The sequence below is a fragment of the Crinia signifera genome, chromosome 7 (assembly GCF_055691185.1).
Source record: "Crinia signifera chromosome 7, ASM5569118v1, whole genome shotgun sequence".
NCBI lineage: Eukaryota > Metazoa > Chordata > Amphibia > Anura > Myobatrachidae > Crinia > Crinia signifera.
Window position 1 is genome coordinate 14,956,902 of NC_139223.1, and position 22,491 is coordinate 14,979,392.

Genomic DNA, 22,491 nt, shown 5'->3' on the forward strand with positions numbered 1-22,491 from the left:
TAATAGCCCCGCCCCTCTATATACTATCACTGAGCATGTCTGTATATACACGCTGCTAATGGCCGATGATATTGACCGCCTGTACACCGATAATAATACCGAGTACTGTACGATAAACTGTAATCACATTTGCATCTATTTTGCTAAGTAGAAACTTAAGGGTTTACGAATGAAGCAGTGAAAAAGAGTGGAGAAATGGACGGGTGGAGTAGTTGCCCATAGCAACCAATGAGCATCTACTTATCATTTTAAAGAATGCACTTTATAAATCCTACCTTGTTGATTGGTTCTCCACTGGTCCACTTCTCCACTCTTTTCACCGCTTGGTACATTCCCCCCCCCCCCCCCCCCATAGCCTTGGGAATTTACACTCACTCACAATACAGCACATTCACAGCGATATAGTGGAGGCATAAGCACATAGTGATTGAGGTCCATCAAATTAGTCTTATCCCCATTCACAAAAGCTCTTGTTCCAGAGGAGGAACTGAGAACTGGTCATCTATTGCATCCACCTCCATACCATCTGGATTCCCCCCCAGCAGAGGCTTCTTCTCCTCCGAGTCCTCTTTGCCCGGGTTGTCTGTGCCATTCCCTTCGACACCGCCTCCGTTTACTAACTCTGCACTCTCTACCAAGGAATCCACTTTCTTCCCTCCACTGACGAACGTGGTCATTTCATGTTCTGTCTCCTGTTGGTTCCCGGATTTCCCATTTTCCATTGTGACTTCATTGTGAACCACCTTCCCGTCTTCTAGCTCAGGCACCTGACCTGCCCAGACGTCTTTTCGGTCACTCTTTCTGCTCTGAGAATGAAAAGATTGGGAACCACTCCGTCGTTTCTGCCTGATCAGCAAGACGATTATGGTGAAGAACAGCAGGATTAAAATGATTGCTATTACCACAATTAGAACAATCTTGGCCTTGTCGTTGTTAATATTGGCCTTAGCTGGCGGGACCGACCATACTGCAGTTGTCATAGTGGTGGAGTGATAAGTAGAAGTAGCTTCATGTTTAGCAGTGATATTGTGAACTGTGGTTGTATCATTTGCATCATGGCTGATTGGAGGAATGTTTGGAGGTGGCATGGTTGAGGGAACTTTTGAAAGTGTAGCTGGAGGTGGCATGGTTACAGGTATGGTTGAAGGTGTAGTTGAAGCAAGGTCATTGACTGGTATAGCTTGATATTTCTTAAGTGGGTCTTCATCTGCCATCTGGGACGTTCTGGTGGCCAGGTCTGCCTGGAATGTCGTAGGTGGATCATCAGTAAGAGGTCCTCTTGATGCCGCAATGTCAGCAGGCTTGAATGTAGTCTCACGTGTGGCAGAGAGAGCATTTGGCAGTTTTGAGAAAATCAAATTAGGAGCTGAGGTCACATCCGGTCCGGCGTCGAGCAATGCAGCTTTACTGGGTGAAGAAGGTAAGGCCTCCATGGAGCTGGTTCCATCCACGAGGACTTTGTCAGTCTCTGATGTGATAGTAGATGCTGAACATACTAGAGGCAAGATGAGCATTGTCCATGCCAGAAGGTCACACTCCATGATCTTCAGTCTGTTGGGACCTCTCCGTCCGGTCTTCTTCTGCCTGTTATCCCAGCACTCCCTGCAGTCACCGCAGTCTGAATAGAAAAACAAAACATAAATACACAAGTAAAAACCTACTAGAACGATTTCATGTCCCTGGTGGAACGTGACGTGTACGGAGAGTAAAGGGTAAAGTGGTAGTTCCATTAGTCAGAAAGATTGTGTAGGTGACAATGAGCGTAACCCTGTTGGGCTCCACAGACTAGGAGTGCCACCATACGGTATATATAAGAGGCCAGCCTGTGGAGGAACTCTCCATATAGTGTTTTCTGGGACACGGGATATAGGTGGAATGTTTTCAGCTTCAGGTGCTGAATGTTGGCCACAGGTATCTCAATATTCCTCATCTCATTCCTTCCATGCCCACCCCAACCCCCCTCCCCTGCTCTCACCAGAAGCCCTGATTAATATCACCAGTAGGCTGCTGGTTTCCCCAACGACCGCATTTAGTAACATCCTGTGGTTGAAAAGAAAGAGAAGAAAACGGTTTGAAGGAAATAGGGCGTGGAGCCGATGCCGGGAGATGCAGATTAGGAGATGAGAGATAAAGTGAATGGTCTGAGAACCATAGAGCACAGAACCGACACCGTCACCCTATAACAGCAGATCAGGAGATGAGAGATAAAGTGAATGGTCTGAGAACCATAGAGCACAGAACCGACACCGTCACCCTATAACAGCAGATCAGGAGATGAGAGATAAAGTGAATGGTCTGAGAACCATAGAGCATAGAACCGACACCGTCACCCTATAACAGCAGATCAGGAGATGAGAGATAAAGTAAATGGTCTGAGAACCATAGAGCACAGAACCGACACCGTCACCCTATAACAGCAGATCAGGAGATGAGAGATAAAGTGAATGGTCTGTGAACCATAGAGCACAGAACCGACACCGTCACCCTATAACAGCAGATCAGGAGATGAGAGATAAAGTGAATGGTCATCGAAAGATGTGGAAGGTGCACGTATATAAAAGTGACTTTCAATTCAGCCCCCCCCCCCTCCGCACCCACATCATGGCTCATTAGCATGAGAATGCCCAGCTAATGTGGCTAAATATGCTAATTGGGCTGCCTGGGGTCCGAAGCACCTCTCCGCCCCCCAGCAGCTGACCTGGGACTGTTCGCCGCGGGTGCAGGCACCCTGCACACTATCGGTCCGGCACGGGGGATGCGAATGGATTAGAATAAGCGCCTTAATCCAACGATGTCCCCTGGGCTCCCAGCTCCATTCACAAGCAGCCAGTCCTAGAAGTCTATGTACTAAACCTTGGAGAGGGTTAAAGTAGACAGAGATAAAGTTCCAGCCAATCAGATCCTAACTGCTGTGTTACAATCTGTGTAGGAGCTGATTGGCTGCTAATTTATCTCCATCCAAAGCTTAGGAAATAGACCCCTTAGTCACCAACTGGCGGGGTAACGCTGACAAATCGGTCCCCCCCCGTCATCAGAACCTTCATTTTGTTATATGAAAAAAGAAATCGCTATGAATGAAGTGGTCGGGGGGGGGGGGGGGGGGGGGGGGGGGACATTTAACCTGAATGTTCCCCCAGCAAAATGAAAGCGATAGGTAAATATAAAAGTGATATTTGCTATATAAAATGATTAAAATCAGGACTATAAGTAAGTATTCCAGATGGCGGTGGCACGGAGACTCATCAGTCGCCCACAGACCCCCGGATCTGATGCCTGATGCCTGTATGTCTCCTGCACGCTGTGGACTGAGATCTGGGCACTAAGCTCCTCTGCCACGGCGCAGGGAAGAAAACTATTACTATGAAGCTGCCACAACCGGTTTTTTCGCCTTCTTCTCCCTTCCCTAATGCTCTCTAATGTTTATCTGAGAGTGCTGAAGGCTGGAACGTGCCTAAATTGTCCCCCTCCCTCAGACGTTCCACCTCCAGCTATTGAAGCTGCCCCGGGGACCTGGTCCATCAGGCGCATTGGGTCAGCATTATCCGGTACCACGAAGTTACAGACATTATATGAGGCAAAGGACGAGCAGCACATTACCTGAAATCTGCACCCCTCCGTGTCCCAAAAAGCTCTGCCTCCGCCCTGCAAGCTGTCAGGCTGATCACCGCATGTCACAATGTGCATTTCACATCGTTTCCTGCAGAAGTGGTATAGACTGGGTAACGTCATGTGGCTCAGACACATTCTCTGCATCTCTATCTTCTGCTCATTTCCTTTCTCACATTCTCATACGCCGAAGCCTCCAGTAAGTGGTCACCTGCACCCTGAGCGAGTCCACGGGGCTGCACGGCCTACTTACACAGGTGGAAAGCTCTGTAACACACCCATTTACTGCTGTCCCTGTGTGGCACCTCTACTATGTGGTCACCTGCACCCTGAGCGAGTCCCCGGGGCTGCACGGCCTACTTATACAGGTGGACAGCACCATAACACACCCATTTATTGCTGTCCCTGTGTGGCACCTCTACTATGTGGTCACCTGCACCCTGAGCGAGTCCACGGGGCTGCACGGCCTACTTATACAGGTGGACAGCACCATAACACACCCATTTATTGCTGTCCCTGTGTGGCACCTCCACTACGTGGTCACCTGCACCCTGAGCGAGTCCACGGGGGCTGCACGGCCTGCTTATACAGGTGGACAGCACCGTAACACACCCATTTACTGCTGTCCCTGTGTGGCACCTCCACTAAGTGGTCACCTGCACCCTGAGCGAGTCCACGGGGCTGCACGGCCTACTTAGCTCCGTAACACACCCATTTACTGCTGTCCCTGTGTGGCACCTCCACTAAGTGGTCACCTGCACCCTGAGCGAGTCCACGGGTGCTGCACGGCCTACTTATACAGGTGGACAGCTCTGTAACACACCCATTTATTGCTGTCCCTGTGTGGCACCTCCATTACGTGGTTAGCTGCACCCTGAGCGAGTCCACGGGGATGCATGGCCTACTTATACAGGTGGACAGCTCTGTAACACACCCATTTGCTGCTGTCCCTGTGTGGCACCTACAGTAAGTGGTCACCTGCACCCTGAGCGAGTCCCCGGGGCTGCGTGGCCTACTTATACAGGTGGACAGCTCTGTAACACACATTTACTGCTGTCCCTGTGTGGCACCTCCACTAAGTGGTCACCTGCACCCTGAGCGAGTCCACGGGTGCTGCACGGCCTACTTATACAGGTGGACAGCTCTGTAACACACCCATTACTGCTGTCCCTGTGTGGCACCTCCACTAAGTGGTCACCTGCACCCTGAGCGAGTCCACGGGGCTGCGTGGCCTGCTGATACAGGTGGACAGCACTGTAACACACCCATTTATTGCTGTCCATGTGTGGCACCTCCACTACATGGTCACCTGCACCCTGAGCGAGTCCACGGGCGCTGCACGGCCTACTTATACAGGTGGACAGCTCTGTAACACACCCATTTATTGCTGTCCCTGTGTGGCACCTCCACTAAGTAGTCACCTGCACCCTGAGCCAGTCCACGGGGCTGCACGGCCTACTTATACAGGTGGACAGCTCTGTAACACACCCATTTACTGCTGTCCCTGTGTGGCACCTCCACTATGTGGTCACCTGCACCTTGAGCGAGTCCACGGGGCTGCATGTCCTACTTATACAGGTGGACAGCACTGTAACACACCCATTTATTGCTGTCCCTGTGTGGCACCTCCACTAAGTGGTCACCTGCACCCTGAGCGAGTCCACGGACGCTGCACGGCCTACTTATACAGGTGGACAGCTCTGTAACACACCCATTTACTGCTGTCCCTGTGTGGCACCTCCACTACGTGGTCACCTGCACCCTGAGCCAATCCACGGGGCTGCACGGCCTACTTATACAGGTGGACAGCACTGTAACACACCCATTTATTGCTGTCCCTGTGTGGCACCTCCACTACGTCGTGGTCACCTGCACCCTGAGTGAGTCCACGGACGCTACATGGCCTACTTATACAGGTGCACAGCTCCGTAACACACCCATTTATTGCTGTCCCTGTGTGGCACCTCCACTACGTGGTCACCTGCACCCTGAGTGAGTCCACGGACGCTACATGGCCTACTTATACAGGTGGACAGCACCGTAACACACACATTTACTGCTGTCCCTGTGTGGCACCTCCACTAAGTGGTCACCTGCACCCTGAGCGAGTCCCCAAGGGCTGCACGGCCTGCTTATTCAGGTGGACAGCTCTGTAACACACCTATTTACTGCTGTCCCTGTGTGGCACCTCCACTACGTGGTCACCTGCACCCTGAGCGAGTCCACGGGTGCTGCACGGCCTACTTATACAGGTGGACAGCTCTGTAACACACCCATTTATTGCTGTCCCTGTGTGGCACCTCCATTACGTGGTCACCTGCACCCTGAGCGAGTCCCCGGGGCTGCACGGCCTACTTACACAGGTGGACAGCTCTGTAACACACCCATTTACTGCTGTCCCTGTGTGGCACCTCCACTATGTGGTCACCTGCACCCTGAGCGAGTCCACGGGGCTGCATGTCCTACTTATACAGGTGGACAGCACCATAACACACCCATTTATTGCTGTCCCTGTGTGGCACCTCCACTATGTGGTCACCTGCACCCTGAGCGAGTCCACGGGGCTGCATGTCCTACTTATACAGATGCACAGCACCGTAACACACCCATTTATTGCTGTCCATGTGTGGCACCTCCACTATGTGGTCACCTGCACCCTGAGCGAGTCCACGGACGCTGCACGGCCTACTTATCCAGGTGGACAGCACCGTAACACACCCATTTACTGCTGTCCCTGTGTGACACCTCCACTAAGTGGTCACCTGCATCCTGAGCGAGTCCCCGGGGCTGCACGGCCTACTTATACAGGTGCACAGCTCCGTAACACACCCATTTATTGCTGTCCCTGTGTGGCACCTCCACTACGTGGTCACCTGCACCCTGAGCGAGTCCCCAAGGGCTGCACGGCCTGCTTATTCAGGTGGACAGCTCTGTAACACACCTATTTACTGCTGTCCCTGTGTGGCACCTCCACTACGTGGTCACCTGCACCCTGAACGAGTCCCCGGGGCTGCGCGGCCTATTTATATAGGTGGACAGCTCTGTAACACACCAATTTACTGCTGTCCCTGTGTGGCACCTCCACTATGTGGTCACCTGCACCCTGAGCGAGTCCCCGGGGCTGCACGGCCTACTTATACAGGTGGACAGCTCTGTAACACACCCATTTATTGCTGTCCCTGTGTGGCACCTCCACTACGTGGTCAGCTGCACCCTGAGCGAGTCCCCGGGGCTGCACGGCCTACTTATACAGATGGACAGCACCATAACACACCCATTTATTGCTGTCCCTGTGTGGCACCTCCAGTAAGTGGTCACCTGCACCCTGAGCGAGTCCCCGGGGCTGCACGGCCTACTTATACAGGTGGACAGCTCTGTAACACACCCATTTATTGCTGTCCCTGTGTGGCACCTCCAGTAAGTGGTCAGCTGCACCCTGAGCGAGTCCCCGGGGCTGCACGGCCTACTTATACAGGTGGACAGCACCGTAACACACCCATTTATTGCTGTCCATGTGTGGCACCTCCACTATGTGGTCACCTGCACCCTGAGCGAGTCCACGGACGCTGCACGGCCTACTTATACAGGTGGACAGCACCGTAACACACCCATTTACTGCTGTCCCTGTGTGGCACCTCCACTACGTGGTCACCTGCACCCTGAGCCAGTCCACGGGGCTGCACGGCCTACTTATACAGGTGGACAGCACTGTAACACACCCATTTATTGCTGTCCCTGTGTGGCACCTCCACTACGTGGTCACCTGCACCCTGAACGAGTCCCCGGGGCTGCGCGGCCTATTTATATAGGTGGACAGCTCTGTAACACACCAATTTACTGCTGTCCCTGTGTGGCACCTCCACTACGTGGTCACCTGCACCCTGAACGAGTCCCCGGGGCTGCGCGGCCTATTTATATAGGTGGACAGCTCTGTAACACACCAATTTACTGCTGTCCCTGTGTGGCACCTCCACTACGTGGTCACCTGCACCCTGAGCGAGTCCCCGGGGCTGCGCGGCCTATTTATATAGGTGGACAGCTCTGTAACACACCAATTTACTGCTGTCCCTGTGTGGCACCTCCACTACGTGGTCAGCTGCACCCTGAGCGAGTCCCCGGGGCTGCGTGGCCTACTTATACAGGTGGACAGCACCGTAACACACCCATTTACTGCTGTCCCTATGTGGCACCTCCACTACGTGGTCACCTGCACCCTGAGCCAGTCCACGGGGCTGCACGGCCTACTTATACAGGTGGACAGCTCCGTAACACACCCATTTATTGCTGTCCCTGTGTGACACCTCCACTAAGTGGTCAGCTGCACCCTGAGCGAGTCCCCAAGGGCTGCACGGCCTGCTTATTCAGGTGGACAGCTCTGTAACACACCTATTTACTGCTGTCCCTGTGTGGCACCTCCACTACGTGGTCACCTGCACCCTGAACGAGTCCCCGGGGCTGCGCGGCCTATTTATATAGGTGGACAGCTCTGTAACACACCAATTTACTGCTGTCCCTGTGTGGCACCTCCACTACGTGGTCACCTGCACCCTGAGCGAGTCCCCGGGGCTGCGTGGCCTACTTATACAGGTGGACAGCACCGTAACACACCCATTTATTGCTGTCCCTGTGTGGAACCTCCACTAAGTGGTCACCTGCACCCTGAGCGAGTCCCCGGGGCTGCGTGGCCTACTTATACAGGTGGACAGCTCTGTAACACACCCATTTATTGCTGTCCCTGTGTGACACCTCCAGTATGTGGTCAACTGCACCCTGAGCGAGTCCACGGAGGATGCACGGCCTACTTATACAGGTGGACAGCACTGTAACACACCCATTTATTGCTGTCCCTGTGTGACACCTCCACTATGTGGTCATCTAGACCCTGAGCCACACCATGGGAGCTGCGTGACCTGCTTAGGGTCCCTTTGCCACCACTCCTGGCGAGCGCTATATACATATGTTACGAGAGGCCGGCAGGGACGGTTTTGTGCCTAGGCCCGTGAGGCACAGGCCTCAGGGCGGCACCAATCAAGGGCGGCACGGCAGGCTGACATTTAAATAGCAGCATGGCAGAGCGGGTGGGCAGCGGCAAGTGACAAGCGGCGCCGCCACCGACATGATTCATCATATGTCGGCGGCAGCGCCACTCGTCACCCGCCGCTGCCCACCCGCTCTGCCATGCACAGTACATCACCAGCTATCTCCGCCGGTCCCCCTGCGCCCGCGGCTCCGCCGCTGGGTGAGCTGAGCTGAATTGCTCTGGCTCACTGCCGCCGGCGGGGAAAGCAGCTGAGCTGAGAAGCGCGAACCTGCCTGCAGTCAGTCAGCGTGAGAGAGACTGACTGGGACTGCAAATAAAGTTAATTCACCCTCCGTCCCGATCCTCCATACAGTTAGCAGTCCAGACTGCTTCACATTTTTTTGAGGTGGGCAGTAAAATTTGTATGTAATCTCTCTCTCTATCTATCTATCTATCTATCTATATATATATATATATATATATATATATATATAAATTAGGGGGGGGGGGGGCAAAAATGGTGTGCCTAGGGGCGGCCTGACCCCTAAAGTCGCCCCTGGAGGCCGGTGTGTGTAATATTACTATACTGTAATTTTTATGGCACCACTAGGGGTCCGCAGTGCCGTAATGGAGTACAGAGACGGGAGCGGTACAAACAAATTAAGGCTGAAAATGACTTACTGTGCAGCACAGAGCATTGCCGTAGACGGTGTACAAGGTGTACAGACATTGCTGTCGGTGGTCGCATTACCCAAATAAGCAGCGCCGGGCGATTCTAAAGGTTTGGTGCCGCTGTTGGTCAATAGGTCAACAGTCAAGAAGCCAACATCCTATGGTTGACAGAGACAAAATGTTGACACAAGCAAAAAGAAAAAGTACATTTTTGAGATTTATTTTTTTAAACCTTTTTCTACTTTACCATCCACATGGACATTGGGAACAGAGAAGTGTGCGCCGACTGCAGGGTAGTAGCGTGGCACACTAACTTAAAGTCCACGTAATGAAAACTTAGCGTTGACACCATTAACCCGGATGGATGATGACCGTATCAATAATCTGCCACGGTGCTGGCCCCACCACATGAGGTCTTGACCTCCCTGGGCAGATCTTTTGGGGCTGTACACATTTACAATTACAACCATATGTCAAAAAAACTGTCATACCCTGGACCCATCACCTGTGACATTGCAGTCAGACATCTTACACATCCAGCTATTTGTTTAAAATGCTTTATTCGCCGTTCTAGTTCTCAGGTACTGTATAAGGGCATATTTTTGGGGTCTGTTTATGAGGATTCAGTATGAAATCCCGGCGGTTGGGATCCCGGAGTTCAAAATCCCAACGCCGGAATCCCGACAAGGGGGGGACGTGGATCGCCCCCCCTTGTGGGCTCAGTGCGCTCGCCACGCAGCGGGCCCGGTGCCTCACTACGCTCCGCACGCTAATTTATTCTCCCTCCAGGGGTGTCGTGGACACCCATGGAGGGAGAAAGTGTCAGGATTTCGGCGGTCGGGATTCCAGCGTCGGGATTTAAACTGCATCCCGTTTATGAAACAGACACATTCTGTGGTGATTGATCCTAGTTATCCTCCTGCCTTCGCAAATAAAACCCAGTCTGAACCGACTTTTATTTGCAGGCGTTGGGACGAAATAAAGGGTGTAATTACCAGCATTATGTTTTTGTATTATTATCTTTTTCACTAGCGAACCATCTATCATTCGTTTTAATGGCCCATTCATTTCAGTGGGATTTTATAGAGGTTGGAGTAAAAACTAAAAATCAATACATTATTTCTATTGATTTAATGGATTGCAGGGAGATTCGGTGACACCCCCCCCCCCCCCCCCCCGAATCTGTTCATCACCATAAGTGCTAATGGAGACCAGGCCTCACAATCGCCACTCTCCAGTACCGTGATCAGTCACCCACGCGCCCTATATGAGATTGCGCTTTGCCGGATGTGTGCGAGACCTCGCAATGCAGATACACTGTACACAACAGGGACCTGCTGTAACCTCAGCTAAAGGGGAAGTAGAAGTTATTTCCCACTCTCACAGCTGCCGACTGCACATGTGCGTCACAGTGATATTGTCAGGAACAAATTGCGCAGTGTACAGCAGGCGAGGCCAAGTCACCAAACAAACAGGGGGTGACATTTAACAGGATGCGAATTTTAGTAACATTTCAAAATCGCACCGTATCGCACTTATTCAAATCGCATTTTTTCTCCCAAACCGATTATTTAATGGGATGCGCTAATGTGCCCAAAAAGTGCGAATTTATGACACATAGGGCCTTATTCTGATCGGTGCGGATATTCCTGCATGCGGACGGACCGCCGATGTTGATCGTCTGCGCATGTGCAGAGGTCACTCTGCGCATGTGCAGGCGATTTCGCCGCACGGATTCTTTATACGCCGCACAGGGGGCGTAGAGGGGCGTGAGGGGCTACTTAGCCTCATTACCCTATGCATACACCCCGCGTTTCATGGGCGTTCCCATGCAAACGCGGGGCGTATGCATGGTAATGAGGCCGTGACGCGTGTGTAGGGGGCGGGCATCTGACATCGCCGGATGTCAGCTGCCCGCCCCCATACATGATTTCACACGGACAAGTGTCCGTGTGGTCTTGTGTTGCGGGACCTGGTGGAGCGTGCGGCCCTGCATTCGATGTTCGGCGACCATCGAATGCAGGGGCTGCTCCCAAGACGGAGGAGGCGTATCCCCGTCCAATTTCATGCGGATCGCCACATATCCGCATACAGACGGCAGGTGGCGATCCGTATGGAAGGCGGGGATTCACCTGCACGGTTGCGGCCGCATATTCTGATCGGGCCGCACCGATCAGAATAAGGCCCATAATGACACATAAATGTGCGATTTCCGGCGCAGGTCATGTGCGATTTTCTGACCAACCAGAATGCAAATTACAACACTGCCTCCGCATGCCAAACAACCCCCTAACCTATTGGCCCACCTAAGTCCCCTACAATATGCATCACACCCCCTATATAAAGGGGCACAGGCACCATTTTGACCTTTGAAAGGTAGTAAGGTGATGAGGATGGATAGGAGAGGAGCAGTGTCAGGGAGTGCAGGCGGCAGAGGCAGCAGTGGGCCAGTTACAGGCAGCAGCAGCACCAGAGGAGCAAGGGGAAGAGGCAGCAGAGGCACAGTAAGAGCCAGCAGTGTGAGAAAGAGAGGCAACAGTGTGCCAGCCAGCATGGCAACAACAAGGCCTGGGACAGGGTGGACCCCAGAGGAGCAGGCACGGCAGGAGGAGGTGGGAGGACCTTCTTGCCTCCCCATCCCATCCACTCACACAGGGCCTGTTCAGCACACAGTCCGAGGAGGAGCTGAAGGAGGGACACATGTCTGAGGTCGACTGGCCTGAGGTGGAGGAAGATGGAGGTGAGGAGGAGGGTGATGCTGCCCTGGAGGAGGTTGAGGAGGAGTCAGAAAGTGCCTGCACCCAAAGTGGCCGTAAGGTGCGTTTCTCTTGAGAGGAAAATGCAGCCCTTGTCCGCGCCATAGTGCCCGTATTTGACAGGCTGCTGGGGAAGCACAACAACAGGACCACTGTGCGGCGGAGGAGGGCCATGTGGGAATCTATCACTGGCGCGGTCAATGCTGTTAGCAGCTACAAAAGAAGTTTCTGAAATGTTAAAAAGAGGTTTAATGACATCAAATGCCTACTCAAAGCCAAGATGGCGACACAAATTAAAGAGGCCAGCTGCACTGGGGGAGGCACCACCCAACCGTGACATATACGTCATATGAGAAGAAACTGAAAAGAATATTCCCACCAGGTCCTTCCTGGGCTCCATGTGGTGAACACGGATAGGCCACCATCGCCACCCCAAGCTGGTAAGTGTTGACACATTTTCATGTACAGATGTAGCCCCTGTCCTCTTTGGCCAGGGCTCGCCAGAGCCTCCCCTCTGGTGAGCACCGGTGGACAGGGGCTATACTGAACTGGGACGCGCATGCGTCTCACGCGCGTCTCAATCTTCCGATGGCGGGGCAGGGGGGGGGGGGGTCGGGGTGGCAGGGACCCGGGGGAAGCTCCATTGACATGGGGTGTGCAAACGTCTCGTGCGTGCGCCCCCGGGGCGGGAGGAGGACACGATTTTTGGGATCCTCACGGCCATTCCGGGAGGGTCGGTAACGCTGCATTACACATACAGTACACACACCCATGTACCATGCACAATAGGCTACACTACAATCTACCCCTGCACCCTACTGTAAACCAAATATAGGTTCAATGTCAACTACATTGTTTAAAGAACTTTATGCAGCATGTTCACATATTAATACACGCTTATTGGACCAATGTAATATCGGGTAATGGCTCATTACAGTGCTGCCAGATATGCTGCCATGCCATGGACTCATTGAGACCCACTACATAGCAACGGATTTTAATGTAATGTAAACACCCATCAGACAAATCAAAAATCAAAGCATAATATTATTTGCAGGGGTACATGTGTTACTGAACAGTACCCATTGTTATGTGGCATAACCCACAAGACACCTTAAATGCAATATGACACATACTGCACAATTATGGTGGAAGACTTAACCACTTCTCATTTTCCACAGGATCATTACAAGTACTGGTGCAACCAACAGACACAACAGAGATGATGGAAGAAGATACCGACATCATTCTTCAACCAGTCGAAGCCTTCTCAGCTGAGGAAGAAAACACAGCGACAACTGTGACTCAAAGGCCGTCAACTGCGGTGACACCCCAGAAAACCACACCCAGCCAACCACCCCACACACCATCTGCAGCAGATGAGTTTGCACGCTCATTACATACATTTAAACACAAACAGATAGAGTTCATGGAGATGCAAAGCCATTAAATGGGCAATATGCAAGGCTACCTGAGAAATATATTTCAGCAACTAAAGAAATGGCCACCAGTGTCTGTGTAAGTGTGGGCACACAAGTAAGAATGGCTACCACCCTGGACACACGTCTGGGCGAGATCAGCCAGGCCCTACGGGTCCAAAACAGTAATGTAGCCATCCTAAATGAGAGTGTACATGGCCAAACACAAGCTATATCAGCACAGACCAATGCCTTGGTTGCCCTGCAGACACAATTAAATAACCAAGAGATCAATGTATTAGGTGCAGCTACATCCACTATTAGTAGTGTGTCAAGTACCCCACTGAGTGGCTCACCAACATCACCCTCACCTAGGAGTGTGCGAACCAGGGGTGGCCTGGGGTCAGGGGCAAAGGGGGGCTGTGCGTGTACACAGGTTCCCAAAAAATTATTTTGAAAGTTGCAAATGTATATTTTAGTTATAGTACAGTTTTGGCATAATGTGTTCTTGTCAATGTATGGAGCAGTAATTGCACAAACCAAGCATTGCTTACATTAGTGAAGACGTTCCTTTACAGTAATGTGTTTGTGTTTTTTTCCATCATAATGATTTGGGTAATTACAGTAAAATGCTGTAACCCGCTATGGTACTGTGCAGTGAGGGGGTAAAATATTTTGGTGTTTTGGGTCATTTTTTAAATTGCCATGCAGTATTGTAAAAATGTACTTACCAGCATGTCATCACCCAGGGATACCTCAGGTTAAGCAGGTTCTTTCATTGGGCTCTGACTACTCCCCTAACTATTGGTGATAATTTACGGCAAATGTTTTATGTTATGTAATCACACTTACACCAAAGGTGCATGGTAGGATAGTTTAGAAATGCAATTACCTGAGAAATAGCACCTGATGATCTCCCTACGCATCAGATCCCCCTCTGCGTACCTATAACTACCATAGGTTGGGTAGTTTCAGCTTCCTGCACGACTGCTGCATTGCCATCCTCCACATAACGTGGTTGGGAAAGGGCAATGTTGTGTAACATGCAGCAAGCCTGGACGATCATCACTACTTTTGCTGGGTGGTAAAGCAGTGTACCTGATGATCTGTCCAAACACCTGAAATGACTTTTCAGCACCCCGAAGGTGTGTTCCACGATATTGCGGGTGGCAATGTGTGCATTGTTATAGCAGTGCTGTGCAGGGCCTTCTGGGAAATGCAGAGGTGTCATGAGCCACAGAAGACACCCATATCCTGAGTCACCTTGAAAGAAAAAATGAGGTCAGTACAGTATATGGTAACATATGTGCAGGGCCGGATTTGTCACTAGGCCCGTGAGGCACGGGCCTAGGGGTGGCACCTATTAAGGGCGGCATGGCAGACTGCCTGTGAGTATGTTTATAGTCACCACCAAAACAGTGCAGGGGATGCCACTGCTTTGGGGTTTCAGGCGGCTCCAGAGTCCAGTAGACATTCCCCTGCACCCTCTTGAAGTTTTTTTTAAAGTGTGCCCCCTATGGCAGAGGCTGTGGATTCCTACCCTACTGCTGGCATCCGTAAATGGGAGCCCCCCTCAGCACCGTCACCGGCGGTGCTGCTGATCTAAGACACAGCAGGGGAACTAGCCTCTGCGGCTCCCACCCACCCCCCCACCCCGTGAGAGATCCAGCTGGGGGAAACGACTTGGCGGCTCCCCCACCAGCGGCAGTGATCTTGAATCCACTGAGCATGGCGGCTACCCCCGGCGCCAGCGCCGGACCCAGCCGAACCGGTGGCAGAGCTGATCCTCAGATGCAGCGGGGTGGAGGGGGGCTAATGACATGGTGGCTTCTCATCACTGATTGTGAATCCCAGCTCCCCCCTCCCCCGCTGGCTCACTAAAGTGCCACTTCTTAGTAAAAAAAAAACATGCACTATAGTACAGGGTCCACTTACTGTTGGTAATTTGTGGATTTACAAACAAGCATACCCATATTTTATCCAGACTGACATCACCTTTAAAAGTGATTGAAGGTTATATACACACTATTCACACACTACACAGGAGTGCAATAAATTATACATAGTGAGCAAACATTTACATAAATTTAAATGTCCTTACCAAGTAGCCGGCCCTCCGGCACTAGATGGTCCTAGAATCGGTCCCAGAGGGCTGAGTGGCGCAGAATATAGGCATCATGGCAGTTCCCTGGGTAGCCTGCAACTACACTGAGGATTCTGAGGTTAGCATCACATACCACTTGCACATTCAGGGAGTGCCGGCCACGCCTATTGACATACACGTGTCCCCTCACATGCGATGCCCGAAGCCCAATGTGGGTGCAATCTATGGCTCCCAGCATGTTTAGGAATGCTGAGAGCCTATAGAAAGCCACCTTAAGGTCCTGCCACTCGGACTCAGGACGAGGGAATCTGATGTATGTGCGCCACAGCTTCTTGAAACTCTTGAGTGAAATTCTTAGAGAAAGTGGCTTGTGAGACCCCTAACGACCATGAGGTCACAGACTTAGTGGAGCCTGTGGCCAAGAAGTAGAGGGCACACATTAATTTCTGCAGCCCAGACACTGCATAGTTGCCCCCCTCCTCCCCGTAAGGGTCCAAATCATCTCTCACCTACTCATATAAGTTCAAAAGGTTAGTGCGGTTCAGCCTAAACATCGCCACAACCTGTTGATCAGAGAGGGAGTCCAGGTACAGCCTAGCACGATACCTACGTGAAGCACGCAGTAATCGGGGTACCTGGAGCTGGCGCGCAGCAGCCTCCCTCCTCCTGCGCAGCTCCTCCAAACGACCAAATTCACAAACAGCCAGCTCCACACCACTCCGAACAATCTCCATCTCTCAAACCCTCACAGGTGTCCTTAATGATGTTTGCGTATATGTAGGGGAGTTTATGAATAAAATTGTGGACACCTGTGTGAAAATTAACCATTTAATCTGCATTTGTACAAAGTTGCTTTTGGGTCAATTTGCCCATCAGGACCTGGTCTGCATCAGTGGCGATTTTTAGACACTTTTGAAATGTGAATTCCATTCAATAAGCGATTTGTATACTTTTCAATGCGAAAACATCTGGATGCGATAAAAATGCAAATTAAAACCGGCAAGTGAAAAAGTGTGAATTATTGCACAAAATATGCAATTTCCGTGACTTAGCGCACCCTATTAAGAAAGCAGTTTCGCCAAAATGTGCAAAACCGCCATTTTGTTGCTTAAATATCGCACAAATTCAACTAGCGCATATTATTAAATGTCACCCAAGGTCTCAATGTACTGTATGTAATGCACATTGCCATGTAAGTACTGTGGTGTGCCAGGCGAATCGTATTATGCCACACCGTAGTGCTTGCAGTGTCACATGCCACACCATAGTGCCCCCTGTAGGTCACATGCCACACTGTAGTGCTTGCAGTGTCACATGCCACACCATAGTGCCCCCTGTAGGTCACATGCCACACTGTAGTGCTTGTAGTGTCACATGCCACACCATAGTGCCCCCTGTAGGTCACATGCCACACTGTAGTGCCCACAGTAAGTCACATGCCACACCGAGGTGCTCACAGTAAGTCATATTATATCACACGGTAGTGTCCCCAGTAGGTCACATTCACAACACTGTAATGTCTCCAGTTGGTCACATTATGCCACACCATAGTGCCACCAGTAGGTCACATTCCACACTGTAGTGCTTGTAGTCACATGCCACACCATAGTGCCCCCAGACACATTACACCATGCGGTACTTGCGTAGTTTCACAGCGGCACTGCCCACGGATCGCATTGTATGCAAATCACATCGTATGCAAATCACATGTGACGCGGTACGTGTCCTCTCAACCTGTTCATACCCCCACTATCCACATGTATATATATGTATATATCCGGCAAGTGAAAAAGTGTGAATTATCGCACAAAATATGCAATTTCCGTGACTTAGCGCACCCTATTAAGAAAGCAGTTTCGCCATATGTATATATCCAACCCTGTATATGAGGCTATTAATGGACTTTCCTCCGCTGTGATTCTCCCAGTCACCACTTCTTGTTTCTGTACTTCTTCTTAGTGGTCCCCGCTCACCTCCTCCCCACCTATTGCCAGCTGTAGGTTTCGTTTCATACTCTCCTATCAGTATAATTTCCTAAAACTCATCTGTACCCGCTACAAGCTGATGTAGCTAACCACAGGGCATAACCTGCCAGCCACACAAATGCTGCAACAATGCCACCCAGTGCTGAAAGCATCAAAACAATACTGGGGCACCAACGGTCCCAGCAAGCCTTGCTATGTTTGACCTGGTGTTGAGTATTCTGGTGCTTTAAGTATTACCAAGCGGGGGTAAAGCCTGTTTTAGACAGGAGAAACACGTGTCGGACTCTGTGGAGTCCTGACTAATGCCGTATCTTCATTGAAATGTTTTATACTGTCAAAATGTATATGTGATTGATGAGAGGGGGCGTGTCCTAGGGACTTAAAAATAACAGATAGAGGTACAAGCCTCATATTGTAAACATTTGTTAAGAGGAGGGATACTGGGACAGTGGTGATAATAGTGGAGAAGCATTACCTCCCAATTATCATTTAAAGAGTAATTGGAACAAATACGCTGCAGCAGCTGAAAAATCCATCACAGCTACTAGAGCAGACAGCGCATTCCACTCTACCTGGGCAGTTAGGTGATATAGCAATATCTTCATCACCTAACACAGGAGCATTAAATACACTGTATCTATATTGTAGCTCTGGAAATAAATATTGCCAGGGAATCTCAACACAAAGAGATACAAAGTATTTGAACACAATGTGACAGCAGTAGATGCAGTTCTAATAAATATCAATTCTGCCTACCTACATTGTCATCATACCACGCACATCCCCCCAGACACAGGGAACCTCCAAGCTCCTAGGGCCAAGTAAAGGCTAAAAATTGTATAATAAAATATAGCTATTAAAATAGCATACCAGCCTATACCCCCAGTAAGTGTAAAACTGGGCTCTGAGTTAGAAATAAACAGAGTTGCACAGCGGCAATACAGCCCCAAGCATAAATGCAAAAACTAGTGTTTACCTCATTACAATCAATCCCCGTATACGGCTAAGCAAGACTCCACACTCTAAATACTATTAGTGATTGTTTGTACTTTTAACCCCTTTATTTCACCATGTATAAAAATGCTTCATGACCCCGAGTTTCAAACAATAAAAGAAAAACGCAAGGGCCATTTTTAAGAAAAATTCTTTATAAAGAACCAAATTTTCTTCTTTATGGTACAAAAATTATTTTTGTCCCATTTTTTGGTGTGCATCTACCCCTGCAACCCCTTTTTGCCTCTCTTCCAAACCGCTTTCAGTATTACAAATGATGACATGCTCAGTGCAGAGCTTATTTCAGCACACATGTTCTGCAATGATGACATGCACAGTGCAGAGCTTATTTCAGTTAACCAATTTACAGTAGAATGACTTCCCCATGTTCTGTATTCTGCAAAGGGTGTGTGATCATTGCTGAACATGGTTTATAATTTTTTCCCACTGGGAGGGGGTGTTGAGGTGGAAAATGGGGTGTTGGAAGAGTAGGGGATGGAACAGTAGGTGGAGGCTTGGAAGAGTAGGGGATGGAACAGTAGGTGGCAGTTTGGAAGAGTAGGGGATATAGGTATAGGTGGAGGCTTGGAAGAGTAGGGGATGGAACAGTAGGTGGAGGATTGGAAGAGTAGGGGATGGAACAGTAGGTGGAGGGTTGGAAGAGTAGGGGATGGAACAGTAGGTGGTGGATTGGAAGAGTAGCAGATAGAAGAGTAGGTAGTAAGGTTTAAAAGTAGGGGGGGGAAACAATAGGTGGAGGGTTGGTAGAGTAGGGGATGATAGAGTAGGTAGAGCTTTGGAAATAAAGGGGATGGAAGAGTAGGTGGAGGGATGGAAGATTCTGTGGTGGGTAGGGAGAGTAGAGAATGAAATAGGTGACAAGTTGGAAGAGTAATGGATTGTAGAGTAGATGGTAGGTCGGAAGTGATGGGGATGGAAGAGTAGGTGGTCGGCTTGAAGTGAAGAGGATGGAAGAGAAGGTGGCAGATTGATAGAGTAGGGGATGGAATAGTAAGTGGTGGGTTGGAAGTGTAGTTGATAGGATGGAAGAGTAGGGGACTGAAGTGAGTAAGTGGTGAGATGGAAGGTTAGAAAGGATGGAAGAGCAGGTGATGAGATGGAAGTATAGGGGATGGAAGAGTAAGTGGTGAGATGGAAGGTTAGATGATGGAAGAGCAGGTGGTGAGGTGGAAGAGTAAGTGGTGAGATGGAAGGTTAGATGATGGAAGAGCAGGTGGTGAGGTGGAAGAGTAAGTGTGAGATGGAAGGTTAGATGATGGAAGAGCAGGTGGTGAGGTGGAAGTATAGGGAAGGGAAGAGTAAGTGGTGAGATGGAAGGTTAGATGATGGAAGAGCAGGTGGTGAGGTGGAAGAGTAAGTGGTGAGATGTAAGGTTAGATGATGGAAGAGCAGGTGGTGAGGTGGAAGAGTAAGTGGTGAGATGGAAGGTTAGATGAACGAAGAGCAGGTGGTGAGGTGGAAGTATAGGGGATGGAAGAGTAAGTGGTGAGATGGAAGGTTAGATGATGGAAGAGCAGGTGGTGAGGTGGCAGAGTAAGTGGTGAGATGGAAGGTTAGATGATGGAAGAGCAGGTGGTGAGATGGAAGGTTAGATGATGGAAGAGCAGGTGGTGAGGTGGAAGAGCAGGTGGTGAGATGGAAGGTTAGATGATGGAAGAGCAGGTGGTGAGGTGGAAGAGCAGGTGGTGAGATGGAAGGTTAGATGATGGAAGAGCAGGTGGTGAGGTGGAAGTATAGGGGATGGAAGAGTACATGTAGAATTTGGAGAGTAGGGAATGTAGGTTTAGGTGGTAAGGTGGAAGTAGAGGCTGGAAGAGTAAGTGACGGGGTGGATGAGTACGATTAGCGGGTCATATGCATCCTGGCACTTGGAAAGGTGGAGTGGTGGAGTTAAAGAGGGTGAAAACACAGTAAGAGAGTGTTCTCATGATTGCAGACTGAGACACCTGCATGGAGAGGTGACTGTGTCTGTCCAGTGTCTCCTAAGCATCCGTTAGTGGGGCAGCCCTTACAGCCGTCTTGTAATCCATTCGGGTCTATTCTCTTTATAATGCGGCCATTGGGCAGAGAGGAGACGTATTGATGGAGAAAGAGGAATTGTCAGCTACAGGAGTTTTTTTTAAAGAATAAGGAAAGAATTGAACCTAAATTAGGCATCACAGCTTAGAATAATCCCTTCTAAGGTTATGTAACGTCTCTGTGTGAGTATAACTTCTTCCAGTAACCCGTTATGAACACTTGGCCACAAGAACCAGAGAACCTTTATTAGCCTCTTGTCTAACACACTATTTTCAGACCCTTCCCCTTTTTATTGCATACTTGTTGTTTTGGGAAAATGACCATTTATTTATAATATATATAGAGAGAGAGAGAGAGAGAGAGAGAGAGAGAGAGAACAAGAAAAGAGGGCACTCACCAATCGTTGAATAAACTTGAAAAAAAGGTTTTATTGTCGCTCACATCATGACACGGCAACATGTGAGCAACAATAAAACCTTTTCTTCAAGTTTATTCAAAGATTGGAGAGTGCCCTCTTTTCTTGTTCTCTGTTATTTGGATATTAAGTCCTTGGAGTGAGCACCACCGTGATGACTCGGCTGCCATAGGTGCGGAATTTCTGGATATATATATATATATATATATATATATATATATATACACACCAACAATCGTGTCCTCAGCTCCCTTACTTAATAATGTCCCTCAAACATTCCAATATATGAAAAAATCTATATTTTTTAAAATAATAACAATACAGTTGTAATAGTTCTTTTTGTGAGAAGTTTTTTCTCTTTTTATTTTCAGTACAAGTGACCAATAGCCAACGCGTTTCGTCTCGTTAGAGACTTCTTCAGGGGTTCATGATCTTAAAAATAAATATACAGGGTGTATTAGGCCCTTCTGGGTCCACAAGCATGAATACCGAGAATTGAATAAGGACCCAGGTTGGGGTCCAAAAAACGACACCTCACAAGATGATTGGTGTGATAGGAGCCTTCTTATAATATTAAAATGATAAGTTGCTTTATCTATTCCGATGTCATTGACATTCACAGTATATAGATATGCTTGAACCTATTAGGGCAAAATTCTTCTCTTATCCCAATGTATTATTTCTAATAGTACAGGATTCAATTCCATGTGCCTTTTGGAGATGTGTGCACATTGGGATCCAAACTGATTTGGTACATTTGCCATTGGGAATTTTTGTGAATTCTTCTGTCTGCAATTTGATGATATTGCACTAGGAGGCGCTTGGAGTATATACATATATAAATGATGCGGGCACTCACCGGACTTGCTTGCAGAAGCAGCTTTCAATTACATACCGACATTGACAATGTGTGACAGTGGACCAATACCCATTATCACACATTGTCAATGTTGATTGATATGCAATTAAAAGCTGCTTCTGCAAGCAAGTCCGGTGAGTGCCCCCATCATTTATCTACAGAAATTTGGAAGTACTCAGACTACTGGGACTTTTTGGCATTCTTTCACTGGTCTTTGTAAGGAATAAATGCAAAAATCGAAAAATAACAAGTGCAGTCCTAAAAGGTTGACAGTTTCAGAAAATACATGAAGAAAATATTTGATTTATTGTTTGGTTTCACATATTTTCGGCACTTTTTTTGGTACTTGACACCTAGCAGGGCGCCCAGATTTATTACGTACGCAAACGTATCAACGCCAACCCAAAGCGTGGCGAGCGCAGAGTGCCCGCGAGGGGCAGCGGTACGTGTCCTCCAACCTTTTCATACCCCCACTACCCACGTCGGCATGGAGTTGATTTTAGATAGTGTGGCGAGTGCAGCGAGCCACCAAACCCGAAGCGTGGCGAGCGCAGAGTGCCCCGCGAGGGGATGCGGATTACTTTAGTATTAGTATTCCGCATCCCCTCGCCACGCTTCGGGCT

General features: G+C 49.5%; 1 protein-coding gene across 1 annotated transcript; it reads right to left on the bottom strand.

Annotated features, from left to right (window-relative positions):
* Nucleotides 1-386: 386 nt before the first annotated feature.
* LOC146019813 (uncharacterized) lies at nt 387-3,751 on the bottom strand. The gene is made up of 2 exons (XM_083152383.1): nt 3,598-3,751; nt 387-1,618 (listed from the first exon to the last, which is right to left on the bottom strand). Exon 2 carries the CDS (start codon nt 1,539-1,541, stop codon nt 459-461), a length of 1,083 nt encoding a protein of 360 aa, XP_083008509.1. The 5' UTR covers nt 1,542-1,618; nt 3,598-3,751; the 3' UTR covers nt 387-458.
* Nucleotides 3,752-22,491: the final 18,740 nt, after the last annotated feature.

Coding starts and splice junctions, on each gene's coding strand:
- LOC146019813 (XM_083152383.1), bottom strand. CDS start 1,541: ATGGAGTGTGACCTTCTGGCATGGACAATGCTCATCTTGCCTCTAGTA.